This window comes from Hordeum vulgare, chromosome 4H (assembly GCF_904849725.1).
Source record: "Hordeum vulgare subsp. vulgare chromosome 4H, MorexV3_pseudomolecules_assembly, whole genome shotgun sequence".
Lineage (NCBI taxonomy): Eukaryota > Viridiplantae > Streptophyta > Magnoliopsida > Poales > Poaceae > Hordeum > Hordeum vulgare.
Window position 1 is genome coordinate 81,102,141 of NC_058521.1, and position 17,819 is coordinate 81,119,959.

At 45.2% G+C, this 17,819-nt stretch overlaps 1 protein-coding gene across 6 annotated transcripts; it reads right to left on the reverse strand.

Annotated features, from left to right (window-relative positions):
- Positions 1 to 203: 203 nt before the first annotated feature.
- On the reverse strand, positions 204 to 4,739 carry LOC123447945. 6 transcript variants are annotated; one of them, XR_006631570.1, is made up of 5 exons: positions 4,492 to 4,739; positions 4,027 to 4,058; positions 3,870 to 3,936; positions 583 to 876; positions 204 to 475 (listed from the first exon to the last, which is right to left on the reverse strand). XR_006631570.1 is itself a non-coding variant. In XM_045124687.1 (3 exons), exons 1-2 carry the CDS (start codon positions 2,013 to 2,015, stop codon positions 851 to 853), a joined length of 897 nt encoding a protein of 298 aa, XP_044980622.1. In that variant the 5' UTR covers positions 2,016 to 3,054; the 3' UTR covers positions 204 to 475; positions 583 to 850. The 6 variants fall into 6 exon arrangements, 1 of the variants encoding a protein (XP_044980622.1); XR_006631568.1 differs by having other exon boundaries at positions 4,027 to 4,136; XR_006631569.1 differs by having other exon boundaries at positions 4,027 to 4,738.
- Between the last annotated feature and the right edge of the window lie 13,080 nt (positions 4,740 to 17,819).

Here is a 17,819-nt window from a genome sequence, read left to right on the forward strand (position 1 = left end):
ACAATAATGATTATGTAGGCAATGTCTTTCTTCATAATAAGCTTTATTTGTTATCAATTCGTGACAAAGTGAATTGTGCAATAATGTGAATGTGCAACTTGGCACATTCACATTATTTGCACAATTCACTTTGTCACGATGGCACATTCACATTATTTGCACAATTCACTTTGTCACGAATTGATAACAAATAAAGCTTATCATGAAGAAAGGCATTGCCTACATAATCATTATTGTACCATACGGTACATTTACCATGTCCAAAAATACATTGATAATTGTCTTTGTCTAAGCACGACACACTTATTAAGTTCCTATTACATGAAGGCACAAAAAGAACATCACTAAGCAAAAGCATGAATCCTTCGGTTAGCTCCAAGGAGACGTCACCTACAGATTCAACTTCTGCTTGGACATCATTTGTGACTTCAATATTTTTTTCGTTTTGGCACATGGTCCTCGTCGAACTGAACCCCTGTAAAGAGTTTGCAACATGAACAGTTGCACCTGAGTCAATCCACCAAGTAGATTTTGAAAACTTTACATACAGAGATTCATTTACTAAGGAAACAATATAGTTACCTCTCTTTGCCATGAAGACCTTTAGCCAGGCAGCACAATCCTTCTTGTAGTGCCCGGTTTTCTTGCAGTACATACAAGTCAAGTGTCCTTGTCTACTGTTATTGGTTTTGGCTGATAATAAACGGGAGCCTTGCCTTGGAGCTTGTTCTGTGGCTTTGAGGGAGAATTCTGCTTAGGTGGGAAAACCTTTTTCTTTTTCTTCACATAGTTAAGGGAGCCACCATGTGAAGCCTTAATCCTCTCCTCTTCTTGTGAACAAACTTTATTTCTATGTGCTACAATTGTAACAATCACCTACAAAAGGGGTCATGAACAAATGAGAAAATCAAAATTATGTCAAAAAAGATAACATTTGATTTGGCATCTTCAAATACAGAAGGCAAGCATATTCAAACAATACAGCTATAAATTTGTCCAACTAGCAAAGTTGCAATTGCTAACTAAGTTCAAGTTGCAAGTGTAATATTTAAGAATCACAATAACACAATGCGAGCAATCATGTAGAAAACATCACAAGAATGGGTTACTTCCTAAGATATAAAGGCCGAGGATGAGCAACCACCTGCTGGGAAGAAACCCGTGAAAGGATAACAACATTCCCTATACTCCCTGGAACGGGTTCCATTAAATTTCCTGGATTGCATTGACTTGAGTTGAACCATATAGACAGTGTTGTACCAATATAAAAAGATTACATCGTTGTCCTCTTCATAGCCGAGAAATTTGTCCTGCCATTTCATCCTTTTCTTGTCCTGAGGAGGGATCTTAAGAAGCTTGTGCAATGAAACCGTTTTCTGCAACAACCATACGGAAACACCTCGACAATTGACCTTCCTCTGCCACATTTGAAGGTTATGGCAAGACAACATGGCAAGACCAACAGTGTCATCCTCTGCCTGGATGGTCTGAAAGTTGCCAGAATCATTCATACCAGGAGGCCCCTTGATCACGGTAAGGTTCTGGCTGTCCAAATCAAACTCAAGTATGGTACCTCTCCCATTCATAAATGGCCAGTAAAGGATATTGCCAACAAGGGTGCTACGACAACCATGAAAATAAATATTATCTTGAGCCTCAACTGATATGACATTGCCCCATGTGTCGGTCATTGAGGAGTAAACGTAGGCAAGGAGTTGATTATCCACCCCATCCCAAGACAGCAATACCACCTTGAAGGGGCTGGAGTGCCCCTTGTAGCCGGCTGTGCAGAGCACCGCTCCAACGAAGCTCCACTTGAACTTGCATGGAAGAGCCACGCGACACTTTTCACTTGTGATGGGGTCACACACAATGAGGTATTTCTGCTCCAGATCTTCGATGAGTACACGACCGTGGCGGCAGTCGAGCACATAGGTAAATCGGGGGCGTCCAAGGGAGAAGCGATCCTGAGGGATGCAGTCAGCAACTAGGGCCGGAATGGGGGTGAACACCATACCTTCCTTGCTGCAGTTCTCGAAGATGCCGAGAAGGGGCAGCTTGCGGTGGTGTGCGTAGAACTGGCAGAGGAACTTGGGTTGATGAGGAGGCCTCGCCAGCGCTTGCAGATGGCAGACGCTCGGGGGAATGAGTACAGGTCCGAGGGGAGGCGGAGAAAGATCTCCCTGAGTATATCGTCGTTGTCGGGCAGGGAGGAGGGTGCCTCCGACGAGGTGCCGTGATGGTGTCGACGTCTACGGCGGGTTGTTCCAATAACCTCCTCACCAACCTGGATCTGGGGACGGACGCACATGCCACGTGGGTGGGCAAGTTCGTCACGCGCCTCCATGGCGTGGATCTGGGAAAGGAGTGCGTTGCGGCGATGGCTGGACATTCCGGCAACCTCCTCACTTGGGTGGATCTGGGGATGGAAGGGCGTGCCGCTTGGGTGGGCCAATCCGTTGCCCTTCTCAATAGGGTGGATCTGAGAAAGGAGGTGTGTGCTGTAGCGGCGGCTGGCCATTCCAACGGCACCAACCTCCTCACCGGCCTGGCTCTGGGGACGAATGCACATGCCATGTGGGTGGGCAGGTCCGTCACCCTCCTCAATGTCATGGATCTCTGAAAGGAGGCGCGCCCTGCGACGATGGCCGGCCATTGCAGCAACCTCCTCACTTGGGTGGATCTGTGGACTGAAGGGCGTGCCGCATGGGTGGGCCAATCCGTTGCTTTCTTTGATGTCATGGATCTGAGAAAGGAGGCGCGCGTTGCAGCGGCGACTCACCACCCCGACGGCACCAAGACCGAGATGAAGCAGGAAGGCACGGGGAAAGGGGAATGTGGTATCTTTCCTGACACAATTCCTTATTTGACACAACTAAAATATTGGATTCCCTATTTGACACTAATTTAATTTCATTCTAAATCTAACACTTCCATCAAAATAAAAATCCACATAATGGTTTTAAATGACACGTGAAAGGACCTTGATGTGTGAGACCAACTGGTTACCCTTTTGACCTCAAACCATCTAGCCCATCACCCTCTTTCTTTTTTCACGTACATGTGAGACCCACTGGTCATGTCCTTCTTCGATTGCGCAAGGAACGCAACCCTTAATGCCGCTCCTCCTCCCTTCACCGCCCGCTAGCAATCTGGCACATAGGTTAGTGATCCCACGTCAGACAATAGTAAATCAGCGGACTTCACTGCTAACGGCCACACTCACCACCCAAACCTTTGTAAGCACACTCGCCCTCCAAGCACCCACACCACATCCCTCTTCAGCCTCCCGGAAGCCGACGGCAGTCATGCTCACCCTCACAGAAGCACCTACCTTCTTGCCACCTGCTCTACCTTTCTCACTCCGACTCACTCAGCCAAAAGTCGTCGGAGACGAGGATGAAGAACTCTGACCGCCTCATCTCTCCTCCGTGAGCTCCGACACAGAAGCCCAGTGCAAGAAACTGCGAGCCCCATCTCTTGATTTAGACGCCCAACGCGAGAAACTGTGAGCATTATTGTTCGATTCACTACCCCGTCAGTATCGAGCAGTCCATGGTTGTCCGCCCCCTCCCCACGCCCTCCTCCACGAGGCTAGATCCTACTCGCAGAGGTCACCAGTAGATGAGCCAGGAATGAAGCCAAAACCCTGGGCCAAATTTTTGTCCGACAACAAAGAAAAACTTTGGACCTTATAACAACCCCAAAAATACCTCGTAACATTTCTAACAAAATACCTCAGATGAAAACATATAAAATAAAGTTCAACTGCTTAACAAAACTATAATTAAAACTCAATGCACACTGATTCAAGAAAATCCATAAAACATGACAGAAGTACAAATACTAATAACAGGATACAAAAATACCAAATCAACTGATTGCTTCATTCATCAGTGCCTCCCATAACTTGATCAACGCTAGATGAACCAACACCTTCAATGCATTATACAAGTATAATTCCATAAGAAAAAGGCATAAACATAATGTGAAACAATTATGATTGATACAAATCTAAAACCTTACCACTTCGACGAGGTAAAAGCCCTTTGTGAGACCTATATGATTGAAAGTGATATATAATAGCATCATCATCAGTACTTTCAAATAGATCTCGCTCAATATAGCAAACCATCCTGTAATTCAGCCAATCATCTCTCATCTTATTCCTCAATTTCTATTTCTACAACGTGAAATGAAATAGGCAAATACTCGCTCCGTCCCATAATATAAGAGCGTTTTTACACTTGTAGTGTCGAAAATACCGTGCATATACGACTGAACACACACACGTTTGATTTTAGAACACAGTACATATACGACTTGAATTCAACAATACATCGATTTGAATTCAACAATACCGTGCATATACGACTGAACACACACACGTTTGATTTTAGAACACAGTACAAGCAGTCCCTGAAAGTCCCTGGTCGGCTGGTCCTGTACAAGTGAAAATAATCGAAGAAAATTACCAAGGTCACTACTCACTGGTAAGTCAGGGAAGTAGGGAACGACGCACGGCGGCGAACGGCGCACCGCGCACGGGAACAGTGGCGGAGACCGGGACAAGGGGTGCCGCCAGGGGTGGAGCCACGGACGGGCCTGCTGCCTGGGGGCTGGGGAAGTGGGGGAACGGCGGCGGTCGGTGGACGGCTCCACGGCGGCGGCGGCCTCCAGGATGGTGGCAGCTGCATCCAGGCTTTGAGCCTTTGAGGCTTTGACTGGGCTGAACCCCGGGCTCATTAACAAAACTCTAATACATATACTAGCTACGAAAAAATTCCACGCCCCGGAGGTGGGCCCTGGGTGCCCGGTCAGCCTGGGCATTCCGTATTTTAGTTATTTCGGTTGGGGTAGTTCGGTTTATGAATAATTTGGATATTCGAAAATAAAAATCAAAATTATTTTTATCAAAAAAATACCCGAATTCAAATTACCTAAATTTGTTTCTTTGTCGTGTCGCTAGAGTAGTGTGGAGAACTGTGGGTTCAATGTTGGAAACCGAACATGGTCCTAATTCTATGTGGTAATATTATGTTTGGGTGAATGCTTTCTTGCCTACCTGTAGTGATATTCATACTATTGGCCTTGCAGCAATATGCTAGGCGATGTGGTTGGCACGCAATTGTGCCACCTTCGAAAAGAAATGGATCAATAGTCCTTTTGAAATTGTTTTCATAGCATGTGCTTTTATACTATATTGGGGAGGTCTGCACAAGCCAGAAATGGCTGAGGTGATTAAGAAAGGGGCCGAGTTGCTGAAGGAAAATGCATCGCAATTGTTGCTGCTCTGTGGACCTCCAATTCCAGAATCCAGCGAGCAAGGTGAGGAAGACAACAAATGGGATGAATGGTGAATTGTTGGGTTGTAGATCAAGCTGGTGGAGAGAAGTGTTGATGTTGGTGATCCATTTAGTCTTTTGTTGTTGTTGTTCTGCTGGCCGTGTGTGGGCTGTCGTAGCACTGGTGGCTTTTGTTCCTGTTGCTTGGTTGAACTGTATGCGGTACTTGGTGGTGGTTTTTTCTTTCCTTAGTTTCTGGCGGTTTTGGGTGATACCAGGTTTTCGCCCCATAGTCTTGTGTTCTTGATGAGAGGCGCAGACGGTGGGTTTTCTGGTATTGCCCCGAACTCGCTTCTCCCTCTTTCCTTTGCTCTAGCTCTGGTTCGGAGTAAAAACTGTGTATTTCCGTTATGCTTCATAATGGAAAGGGGGAAAGCCCGGTTCGAAAAAAAATACCCAAAATTTTTGTTCGGGTAATTCGGGTACCCAAAATACCCAAAATATTCTGAGCATTCATCAACTTTTGATATGAATAACTCGGATAGTATGGGTATTTTTGGTAATATGAGTATTTTAGTTAGTATGGGTAACAAGTTAGTGTAATAATAGCATGAAAATTTTGGACAGTATGAATAATTTGGGTAGTATGGGTATTTCGGGTTTTCCACACTAGAACCCGAACCCTAACCCAAAAACCGAATAGTCAAGAAATGAGAACCGAACCCTTACCCAATACCCGAATTACCCGACAATTCGGGTAATTCGGTTCGTTTCGAGTTCGGGTAGCGGGTTCGGGTACCCAAACGCCCAGGGTAAGTGCCGGGGCCTGGATCCACCCCTGAAGGTCACCCTTTGGCCTATGCTTCTCATTTCCCTGCTGCCGTGACGCGTGATGCAAAACGAACGCATCAACCGTTGGTTTCATTTTCAACGAGACAAAACTCATCAATATCCATATTTGTTCACAAACTTACATCGTTGAGGGAAAGAAATGCGACAATTTTAGTAGCAGCGTCGATCAACGAGCATATCTACCATGGATCAAGAGGCGCCTTGACTTTGAGGTGTCTACGGTGATGTGAGATTGCTGAGGAGGGAGAACGTAGTTGAGGTGGCCCCATGGTGGATGTCATTGCACGAGAGGGAGTAATAACCCGATGGGAATCTTTTGCCAAGAACTCTTTGGCCACACAAAAATGAAAGTCAATGAAGGCGTCTCTAAAACATTTGTGCAGCTAAGCGGGATAGCATTTTGGCTAGGTGGGGCTTAACACCTCAAAAGAGAATATTTTGAGTAGCTAAGGGCTTTTAGGAGTTTGGCGAGAGATGCCCTAACCACTGATTTGACGCACAAAAAACTCTGACTAGTCATTTCTTTATGGTGCTACGGAGGGCTTTCACCGGCCTGCATTGTTTTCATTATATATTAGGATGAGATAAAATATATCAGGTACAATATGTAGGACCCGACGGAATAAGAAACAAGGAACAATAGAATAACACAAGAAGGAACAAGAAACACCAAAAAAAGACAAGTAGCGATCTACGACCAAGCAACCAGCACCAATAACATAACAAAGATCACTGCTAGAAAGACCGGGAATAGTAGGAGCTAGCTTTGTTTGTTCAATCGAAAGGCGATCTACAATCGATAAGACATGGAATAAAAAGTTGTCATCTCCTCTGCGATCACTCTACACCTTAAAGAGCTAGGAAGGCACAAGCATCGTCGATAGGCATCTCACTACCTAGGAACGTCTCGATGAAGAGAGCCACAAACTGTGTTGAAGGGCAATTGTTCCACTGAGACAACCCATGCACCTCCTTTAGGCCATGATGGGGTTACCTATTAGTGGTAGGGTCATGGGCCTGACATCCATGACCCACCTAGGGCCCCACACCTTCATTAAAGGTCCCAGGAGAGCACACACATTTGGATGCATACGTCAAGGAATTCACTCTGATTCATCAAGTAACTCGAGCGTCTTCCCTCCAGTCGGCCCAGCATGGTCACTCGGAGAGAGATGGCGTAAGGACGGCGTGGGAGCTTCAATGGTCGAGGGACTTAATACCGCGCATCAAGTATAGTTAGGATTGTCGTTACATGTAACTGTAGTAGTAATGGCATTCGATACTAGTAACTGCCCTAGTTACTCTCCTTCATATCCCTTGAAACGACTCATTTATGGGGATCGCTACACTCTATATAAGCCACCCCTAAGCTCAGTGGCAAGGGATCAACACCCTATTGTAATCACACCCACTAGAGAAAACGCAAAGGCTCTAGGAACGAAACGTAGGGATTTTACCTCCCCGAGAGGGGCACGAGCTTGCTAAATCCGAGTGATACGCATGTGCCGTAGCTAGGCTCCTCCCCTCATTCATACCCCTACTACTCATTATCAGGATCGTTGCCTCGACAATTGGCTCCCACCATGGGGTTGCGCATCTAGCAATTTTCAACGAAAGTGGGATTTTTTCATCATCATCATGATCATTGGTGGAGAGATCCGATTCAGCTCCGACAGTTTCGTCGCCGATGATTCAACATGGTTGCAGGAAGCTTTGCTGGACATGGTGGTGCTTCCCATCCATGGCATGGGCATTTCCACGCATCGTCGTTCAGAGTTCTACACCGTCAGCCATCAGTCCCATACCATGTGTCGCCCCTCCTTCCGAGTGGTCGCCGTCGCAAGCACTCTAGGCGCTCACGGCTTAATACGTCTCCAACGCATCTATAATATTTTTATTGTTCCATGATGTTATATTATCATTATAGGATAGTTTTTGAGTAATAATTTACCAATTTATATAATTTTTGAGCACTAACATATTGACTCAGTGCCTAGTGTTAGTTGTTGTTTTCTATGTATTTTTTACTTATCAGGTTTACACTACCAAACGAAGTCCCATTGCTTCAAAACTATTTTACAATTTTTTTGTACCAAAAGAAAACCTGGAAGCCTCGGGGGAAGACGAGAGGCCAAATAAGGGAGGAACAAGCCAACAAGGCGCGACCAGGGGGGTTGGCGCGCCCTCATGGCTTGTCCCTCCCTAGTGGATCCTCTTCCTCTGTATTCACATATATTCCGAAAACCCTAAGGATCATCACGAAACACTTTTTCTGCCGCCGCAAGTCTCTGTTCCACGGCGATCCCATATGGAGCTTCGTTCTAGCACCCTGTAGGAGGGGGGTCGATAACGGAGGGCCTGTTCATCAACCTTACTGCCCTCATGATGATGCGTGAGTAGTTCACCATAGACCTACGGGTCTGTAGTTAGTACCCAGTGCTGGGGAACGTTGCATGGGAAACAAAAAAATTCCTACGCACACGCAATACCTATCCATGGTGATGATCATCTACGAGAGGGGAGAGTGAATCTACATACCCTTGTAGATCGCTAAGTTGAAGCGTATATAACGCGGTTGATGTAGTGGAATATCTTCGCGATCCAAATCGCAGCCTGTTCCACGATCTCATCATGATCCATCCCGATCTAGTGTCGAACAGACGACACCTTCGCGTTCAGCACACGTACGGCTCGATGACGTCTCCTCCTTCTTGATCCAGCAAGAGAGGAAGGAGAAGTAGATGGGATCTCAACCAGCACGACGGCATGATGGAGATGATGGTGGAGCAGTGCCGGCACGGCTTCGCCAAGCGCTGCCGGAACCAATCTGAGGAGAAAACAGAGTTAGGGGAGAGGTAGGGCTGCCACCGGGGCGTCGGAATTGATGTGTTCATCCCATCGCCCTCCCCCACTATATATAGTGTTGGAAATATGCCCTACAGACAATAATAAATTGGTTATAATTATATTTCCTTGTTCATGATAATCATTTATTATCCATGCTAGAATTGTATTGAATGGAAACTCAGATACATGTGTGGATACATAGACAACACACTGTCCCTAGTAAGCCTCGAGTTGACTAGCTCGTTGATAAAAGATGGTCAAGGTTTCCTGGCCATAGACAAGTGTTGTCACTTGATAACGGGAACACATCATTAGGAGAATGATGTGATGGACAAGACCCAAACTATGAACGTAACATATGATCGTGTGAGTTTATTGCTACGGCTTTCTGCATGTCAATATATCTGTTCCTATGACCATGAGATCATGCAACTCCTGGACATCGGAGGAATGCCTTGTGTGTATCAAACGTCGCAACGTAACTGGGTGACTATAAAGGTGCTCTACAGGTATCTCCGAAGGTGTTTGTTGGGTTGGCGTGAATCGAGACTAGGATTTGTCACTTCGTATGACGGAGAGGTATCTCGGGGCCCTCTCGGTAATACAACATCACAATAAGCCTTGCAAGCAATGTGACTAAGGAGTTGGTCATGGGATCTTGTATTACGGAACGAGAAAAGAGACTTGCCGGTAACAAGATTGAACTCGGTATGGAGATACCGATGATCGAATCTCGGGAAAGTAACATACCGAAGGACAAAGGGAACAACATATGGGATTAACTGAATCCTTGACATATAGGTTCAACCGATAAAGATCTTCGTAGAATATGTAGGAGCCAATATGGGCATCCAGGTCCCGCTATTGGTTATTGATTGGAGAATGTCTCAGGTCATGTCTACATAGTTCTCGAACCCGTAGGGTCTGCTGACACATCCCTAGCTACCATTTGATGATTAGCAAGAGTGCTCATGTTTTATTCTTGCATTAAAAATGAAAATAGAAATCAAAGAAAAACCCTAGCACTTCCATATTCAATCCAATTCAAAACTTGTGATAAATCAATGAACCCAAAATGTCCTTCCTAAAAGCCCACCCTTTTTGATAAATATTGGAAACAATATTTCAGGGGTGGAACTTATTTTTAAAATGCAATTGGCATTTTATTTAAACCACAAAAGCCACTGAAATCAACCAAATATGTGATTTCAAATATTTCAGAATTTCATAAAATGTTGATTTATTTATATGGGCTTGGAAATATTCCAAATAACACCCCAGAGTTTTATCCACTATTTATAGGAATAGTTTGGAGCCAAAATAAAATCAAACAAATGTCAGAAATGAAATAACAGAAATCACAAAAGAAAGAAAATGGAAAAAGTTTACCTGACGCTCACCTTGGCCCAGCCCATCTACTCATGTCGTCTTCCCCTCGCCAGTCGGGAGCAGGAGGTGGCTGCCGCTTCCTGTGACGCGGCCACGCACCTGGGTGCCTGCCAGGCCTCTCCGTCGCGCTGGCCGCGGAGGGATAAGCCTCCCGAGTCCATCCCAATCCTCTCCCTCTCCCCATTAGCTCTCCTGCCTCCCCTCCTCTCAGCCGCCATTAGAGCCGAGCTCGAGCTCGAGCTAGCCGATGCCTCCGGCCACCACAAGCTTCCCCGAGCACGCCATCCTCTCCGCCTCGACGAGCACGTCCTCCACGCCAAAGGAAACGAGCCCCGAGCCCTGCACCACCCTCATCACCATTGTCTTCCTCCTTCGGCCGCTGACAAGTCGTCGTTGATTCACCGGATCTAGCGCCTCCCCGAGCAGCCTGAGCCTCTCATCGACATCGCCGTGAGCTCCGGAGTGTTTCCCCCATCTACCCCTCTCTCTCCTACTCTCTAGCCCCGTGGTCGTCGAACCCGATCTCTGGCCGCCTCCATGGCTCGTCGACGGTGCTCTTCGGCCACCCCTAGCTCCTCTCGCTGCCCGTGTTAGATGAGGTTGAGCCTGGACTTCCTCCTAGTGCTCTCGGCACTCAAATCCGAGCCTCACAGCATGTTTTAGAGCAACTCCGGCGAGGATCCGCCGCGGGTTTGGTCGCCGCCGGCGAGGCTCTGGTGGGGCCGACGTGGACAGCTCATTAGAGCCTAATCCACCCCCTAGAGCCACTGATAGTGGGCCCCAGAGTGGGTCAAACCCCACTTAACCTCTAGTCAGCGCGGGATTAGCCCGTGAGCCACTGACCAGTGGCCCTACTGGTCAGGTTTGACCTGACCAGCCCCTGTTGACCCAGTGACGTCAGCCTGGCGCAATAATTCTATTTTTGTGATTAAATTAATTCCAAAAATGCTGAAACTTTGGAAATTCATAGAAAATTAAATATAACTCCAAATCTGACAAATAATATATGTAAAATGATCAGAAAAATTCAATGAACACAATGGTGCTATTTTCATGCATGACAAACAAAGTTATGAAACATCATCAGGTCAAATCAATTAAATGAATTTGATAAATATCTTACTTCAATTAATATTTGAATTTTGAATTCAAATCAGATTCATACTAAGGTTCTGTTAGCCACCTCAAACTATGCTACATTTTATTTCATGCCATGATCATGCATCATATTGTTGCATATGAATGATATTGATTGTCGTTATTATTTCGGTAGGCTCTGCCCTTCCGGATACGTCCGAATATCCGACTGACGGATTTAATCCTTCTGCTGAGCAACAAGGCAAGCACCCTTTTGATCATCCCGATATAATCCCATGTTCTGCTACTGCTCCCACTTATTGCATTAGGACAAAATATTTCAAATGCTTTACTTCGGTAGCTAAACCCATTCCTTTGCATGACCTGTCATTATCACAGTAAATAGCCAAACCTTGCGACCTAGCATACCTGGCAGTTGCTTGAGCCATGATGTGTCTTATCCTGCTATGCTTGCTATGCCTAGAGTGTGTCAGGTCTGTTTCATCTGGGTGATGAACAGGAATGGATGAATGTGTTCTAGCGACAAAGAATAAGTATGGAACCTGATTTGGTAAAGGTACCGATGAAAGGCTATGTAGGAGTACATGGCGGGTTGTTTCATTGGAACCGTCCTTAGGAACTGAGTTCCATGTATGTAATCCAAGACTAGTTACTACCACATGCTAGGCCCTGAAATATGACCCCGCTCGACTTATTAATCGCCTAGTACTCGGTCCAGGAGTTGCAAGTAGTTTCTGGTATTTATAGTCATGTGATACGTCTCCGTCGTATCTACTTTTCCAACCTCTTTTGCCCTTGTTTTGGACTCTAATTTGGATGATTTGAATGGAACTAACCCAGACTAACGCTGTTTTCAGCAGAATTGCCATGGTGTTATTTTTGCACAGAAATAAAAGTTCTCGGAATGACCTAGAAATTTACGGGGATTTTTTGTGGAATATATAAAAAAATACGGACGCAAGAATCAACCGGAGGGGTGGAGCTGAGAGCCCACAAGCCCACCAGGCGCGGGCCCCCCTGGCCGCGCCTGGCAGGCTTGTGGGGCCCACGAAGGTCCACCGCCTCCAAATCCAGCTCTATTTAGTCCCTTTCATCCGGAAAAAAATCAAGGAGAAGATTTCATCGCGTTTTACCATACGGAGGCGCCGCCACCTCCTGTTCTTCCTCTGGAGGGCAGATCTGGAGTCCATTTTGGGCTCCGGAGAGGGGAGATCATCGCCATCGTCATCATCAACCTTCCTTCATCGCCAATTCCATGATGCTCTTCGCCGTTCGTGAGTAATCTTATCGTAGGCTTGCTGGACGGTGATGGGTTGGATGTGATCTAACATTTAATCGAGTCAGTTTTGACGGGGATGTTGGGGAACGTCGCATGGGAAACAAAAATTTTCCTACGCGCACGAAGACCTATCATGGTGATGTCCATCTACGAGAGGGGATGAGTGATCTACGTACCCTCGTAGACCGTACAGCAGAAGCGTTAGAGAACGCGGTTGATGTAGTGGAACGTCCTCACGTCCCTCGATCCGCCCCGCGAACAATCCCGCGATCAGTCCCACGATCTAGTACCGAACGGACGGCACCTCCGCGTTCAGCACACGTACAGCTCGACGATGATCTCGGCCTTCTTGATCCAGCAAGAGAGACGGAGAGGTAGAAGAGTTCTCCGGCAGCGTGACGGTGCTCCGGAGGTTGGTGATGACCTTGTCTCAGTAGGGCTCCGCCCGAGCTCCGTAGAAACGCGATCTAGAGGAAAAACCGTGGAGGTATGTGGTCGGGCTGCCGTGGAAAAATCGTCTCAAATCAGCCCTAAAACCTCCGTATATATAGGTGGGAGGGAGGGGACCTTGCCTTGGGGCTCAAGGAGCCCCAAGGGGGTCGGCCGAGTCCAAGGGGGGAGGACTCCCCCCCCAAACCGAGTTGGACTTGGTTTGATGGGAGGGAGTCCCCCTTCCTTCCCACCTCCTCCTTTTTTTTTTCTTCTCTCTCTTGATTTTCTTTCCTTGGCACATATAGCCCTTTTGGGCTGTCCCACCAGCCCACTAAGGGCTGGTGTGCCACCCTTAAGGCCTATGGGCTTCCCCGGGGTGGGTTGCCCCCCCGGTGAACTCCCGGAACCCATTCGTCATTCCCGGTACATTCCCAGTAACTCCGAAAACCTTCCGGTAATCAAATGAGGTCATCCTATATATCAATCTTCGTTTCCGGACCATTCCGGAAGCCCTCGTGACATCCGTGATCTCATCCGGGACTCCGAACAACATTCAGTAACCAACCATATAACTCTAATACGCATAAAACAACGTCGAACCTTAAGTGTGCAGACCCTACGGGTTCGAGAACTATGTAGACATGAACCGAGAGACTCCTCGGTCAATATCCAATAGCGGGACCTGGATGTCCATATTGGATCCTACATATTCTATGAAGATTTTATCGTTTGAACCTTAGTGCCAAGGATTCATATAATCCCGTATGTCATTCCCTTTGTCCTTCGGTATGTTACTTGCCCGAGATTCGATCGTCAGTATCCAAATACCTATTTCAATCTCGTTTACCGGCAAGTCTCTTTACTCGTTCCGTAATACAAGATCCCGCAACTTACACTAAGTCACATTGCTTGCAAGGCTTGTGTGTGATGTTGTATTACAGAGTGGGCCCCGAGATACCTCTCCATCACACGGAGTGACAAATCCCAGTCCCGATCCATACTAACTCAACGAACACCTTCGGAGATACCTGTAGAGCATCTTTATAGTCACCCAGTTACGTTGCGACGTTTGATACACACAAAGCATTCTTCCGGTGTTAGTGAGTTATATGATCTCATGGTCATAGGAACAAATACTTGACACGCAGAAAACAGTAGCAACAAAATGACACGATCAACATGCTATGTCTATTAGTTTGGGTCTAGTCCATCACATGATTCTCCTAATGATGTGATCCCGTTATCAAGTGACAACACTTGCCTATGGCCAGGAAACCTTGACCATCTTTGATCAACGAGCCGGTCAACTAGAGGCTTACTAGGGACAGTGTTTTGTCTATGTATCCACACAAGTATTGTGTTTCCAATCAATACAATTATAACATGGATAATAAACGATTATCATGAACTAAGAAATATAATAATAACTAATTTATTATTGCCTCTAGGGCATATTTCCAATAGTCTCCCACTTGCACTAGAGTCAATAATCTAGTTCACATCACCATGTGATTCCAACAAATCCAACACCCATATAGTTATGGGGTCTGATCACGTCTTGCTCGTGAGAGAGGTTTTAGTCAACGGTTCTGAAACTTTCAGATCCGTGCGTTCTTTACAAATCTTATGTCATCTTATAGATGCTGCTACTACGTGCTATTCGGAAATGCTCCAAATATCTACTCTACTATACGAATCCGTTTCACTACTCATAGTTATTCGGATTAGTGTCAAAGCTTGCATCGACGTAACCCTTTACGACGAACTCTTCAACCACCTCCATAATCGAGAAAAATTCCTTAGTCCATTAGTTACTAAGGATAAATTTTGACCGCTGCTAGTGATTCAATCATGGATCACTCTCTGTACCTCTCAACAAACTTTGAGTCAAGGCACACATCAGATGCGGTACACAGCATGTCATACTTCAGATTCTACGGCTAAGGCATAGAAGACGACCTTCGTCTATTCTCTTTATTCTGCCGGGGTCGGGTTTTGAGTCTTACTCAAATTCACACCTCACAACGCAACCAAGAACTCCTTCTTTGCTGATCTTATTTTGAACTTTTTCAAAACTTGTCAAGGCATGCATCTTATTGAAACTTTCATTAAGCGCTTTTGATCTATCTCCATAGATCTTTGATGCTCAACGTTCAAGTAGCGCAATCCAGGTATTCCTTTGAAAACTCCTTTCAAACAACCTTGTATGCTTTACAGAAATTCTACATTACTTCTGATCCAAAATATGTCAACCACATATACTTATCAGAAATTCTATAGTGCTCCCACTCACTTCTTTGGAAATACAAGTTTCTCATAAACCTTGTACACACCCAAAATCTTTGATCATCTCATCAAAGTGCTTAATCCAACTCCGAGATGCTTGCACTAGTCCATTGAAGGATCGCTGGAGTTTGCATACTTGTTAGTATCCTTAGGATCGACAAAACCTCATGGTTGTATCTCATACAATGTTTGCTCAAGGAAACCGTCGAGGAAACAATGCTTTGACATCCTACGTGCAATATTTCATAAATAATGCAGCAACTACTAACATAATTCCAACAGACCTTTAGCATCGCTACGAGTGAGAAAGTCTCATCATAGTCAACTGTTTGATCTTGTCGAAAACAGCTTTGCGACAAGTCGAGCTTTTCTTAATAGTGACTTATCACCATCATTGTCTATCTTCTTTTAAAGATCCATTTTTACTCAATAGTCTTATGACCATCAAGTAGTTCTTTCAAAGTCTACACTTTGTTTTCATACATGGATCCTCTCTCGGATTTCATGGCTTCCAGCCATTTGTCGGAATCTGGGCCCACCATCGCTTTCTCCATAACTCGTAGGTTCACTGTTGGTCAACAACATGACCTCCAAGACAGGGTTACCGTACCACTCTGTAGTAGTACGCGACCTTGTCAACCTACGAGGTTTGTAGTAACTTGATCAGATGCTTGATGATCACCATCATCAGCTTCCACTTCAATTGGTGTAGGCGCCACAGGAACAACTTCCTGCGCCCTGCTACACACTTGTTGAAGTGATGGTTCAATAACCTCATCAAGTTCTACTACCCTCCCACTCAATTCTTTCGAGAGAAACCTTTCCTCGAGAAAGGATCCGTTTCTAGAAACAAACACTTTGCTTTCGGATCTGAGATAGGAGATGTACCCAACTGTTTTGGATATCCTATGAAGATGCATTTATCCGCTTTGGGTTCGAGCTTATCAGACTGAAACTTTTTCACATAAGTGTAGAAGCCCCAAACTTTCAAGAAACGACAGTTTAGATTTCTCTAAACCTCAGTCTATACTGTGTCATCTCAACGGAAATACGCGGTGCCCTATTTAAAGTGAGTGCGGTTGTCTCTAATGCATAACCCATAAACGATAGTGGTAATTCGATAAGAGACATCATAGTATGCACCATACCAAATAGTGCGTGGCTATGACGTTCAGACACATCATCACACTATGATGTTCCAGGTGGCATGAACTGCGAAACAATTTCCACATTGTCTTAACTGCGTACCAAAAACTCGTAACTCAGATATTCATTTCTATGATCATATCGTAGACAGTTTATCCTCTTGTTACGACGAACTTCACTCCGAAACAGAATTGAACTTTTCAATATTTCAGACTTGTGATTCATTAAGTAAATACTCTAGTATCTACTCAAATCATCATTGAAGTAAGAACATAATGATATCAACTGCGTGCCTCAGCACCCATTGGACTGCATACATCAAAATGTATCACTTCCAACAAGTTACTATCTTGTTTCATCTCAATGAAAACAAGGCCTTGCTCATGTGGTATGATTTGCATGTCACTAGTGATTTGGAATCAGGTGAGTACAAAGATCCATCAGCATGGAGCCTCTTCATGCAATTTATACTAACATGACTCAAGCGGCAGTGCCACAAGTAAGTGGTACTATCATCATTAACTCGTATCTTTTGGCACCAATATTATGAACATGTGTAACACTACGATCGAGATTCAATAAACCATTGAAGGTGATTATTCAAGAAAATAGAGTAACCATTATTCTTTTTAAATGAATAATCATATTGCAATAAACACGATCCAATCATGTTCATGCTTAACGCAAGCACCAAATAACAATTATTTAGGTTTAACACCAATCCCGATGGTAGAGGGAGCATGCGACGTTTGATCATATCAACCTTGGAAACACTTCCAACACGTATCGTCACCTCGCCTTTAGCTAGTCTCCGTTTATGCCGTAGCTTTCATTTCGTGTTACTAATCACTTAGCAACCGAACCGGTATCCAATACCCTCATGCTACTAGGAGTACTAGTAAAGTACACATCAACATCATGTATATCAAATACACTTCTTTCGACTTTTGCCAGCCTTCTTATCTACCAAGTATCTAGAGTTGCTCCGCCTCAGTGACTGTTCCCCTCATTACAGAAGCACTTGGTCTCGGGTTTGGGTTTAATCTTGGGTCTCTTCATTAGTGCAGCAACTGTTTTGCCGTTTCACGAAGTATCCCCGCTAGCCCTTGCCTTTCTTGAAACTTAGTGGTTTTACAAACCATCAACTATTGATGCTCCTTCTTGATTTCTACTTTCGTAGTGTCAAACATCGCGAATCCCTCAAG

Bases quoted from the DNA above. Each gene is read 5' to 3' on its own strand.
- LOC123447945 (XM_045124687.1), bottom strand. From the start codon at position 2,015: ATGGTGTTCACCCCCATTCCGGCCCTAGTTGCTGACTGCATCCCTCAG. The intron at 877-1,144 runs GTGGTTGCTCAT...CCCCTTTTGTAG, and splicing joins CACGGGTTTCTTCCCAGCAG to GTGATTGTTACAATTGTAGC.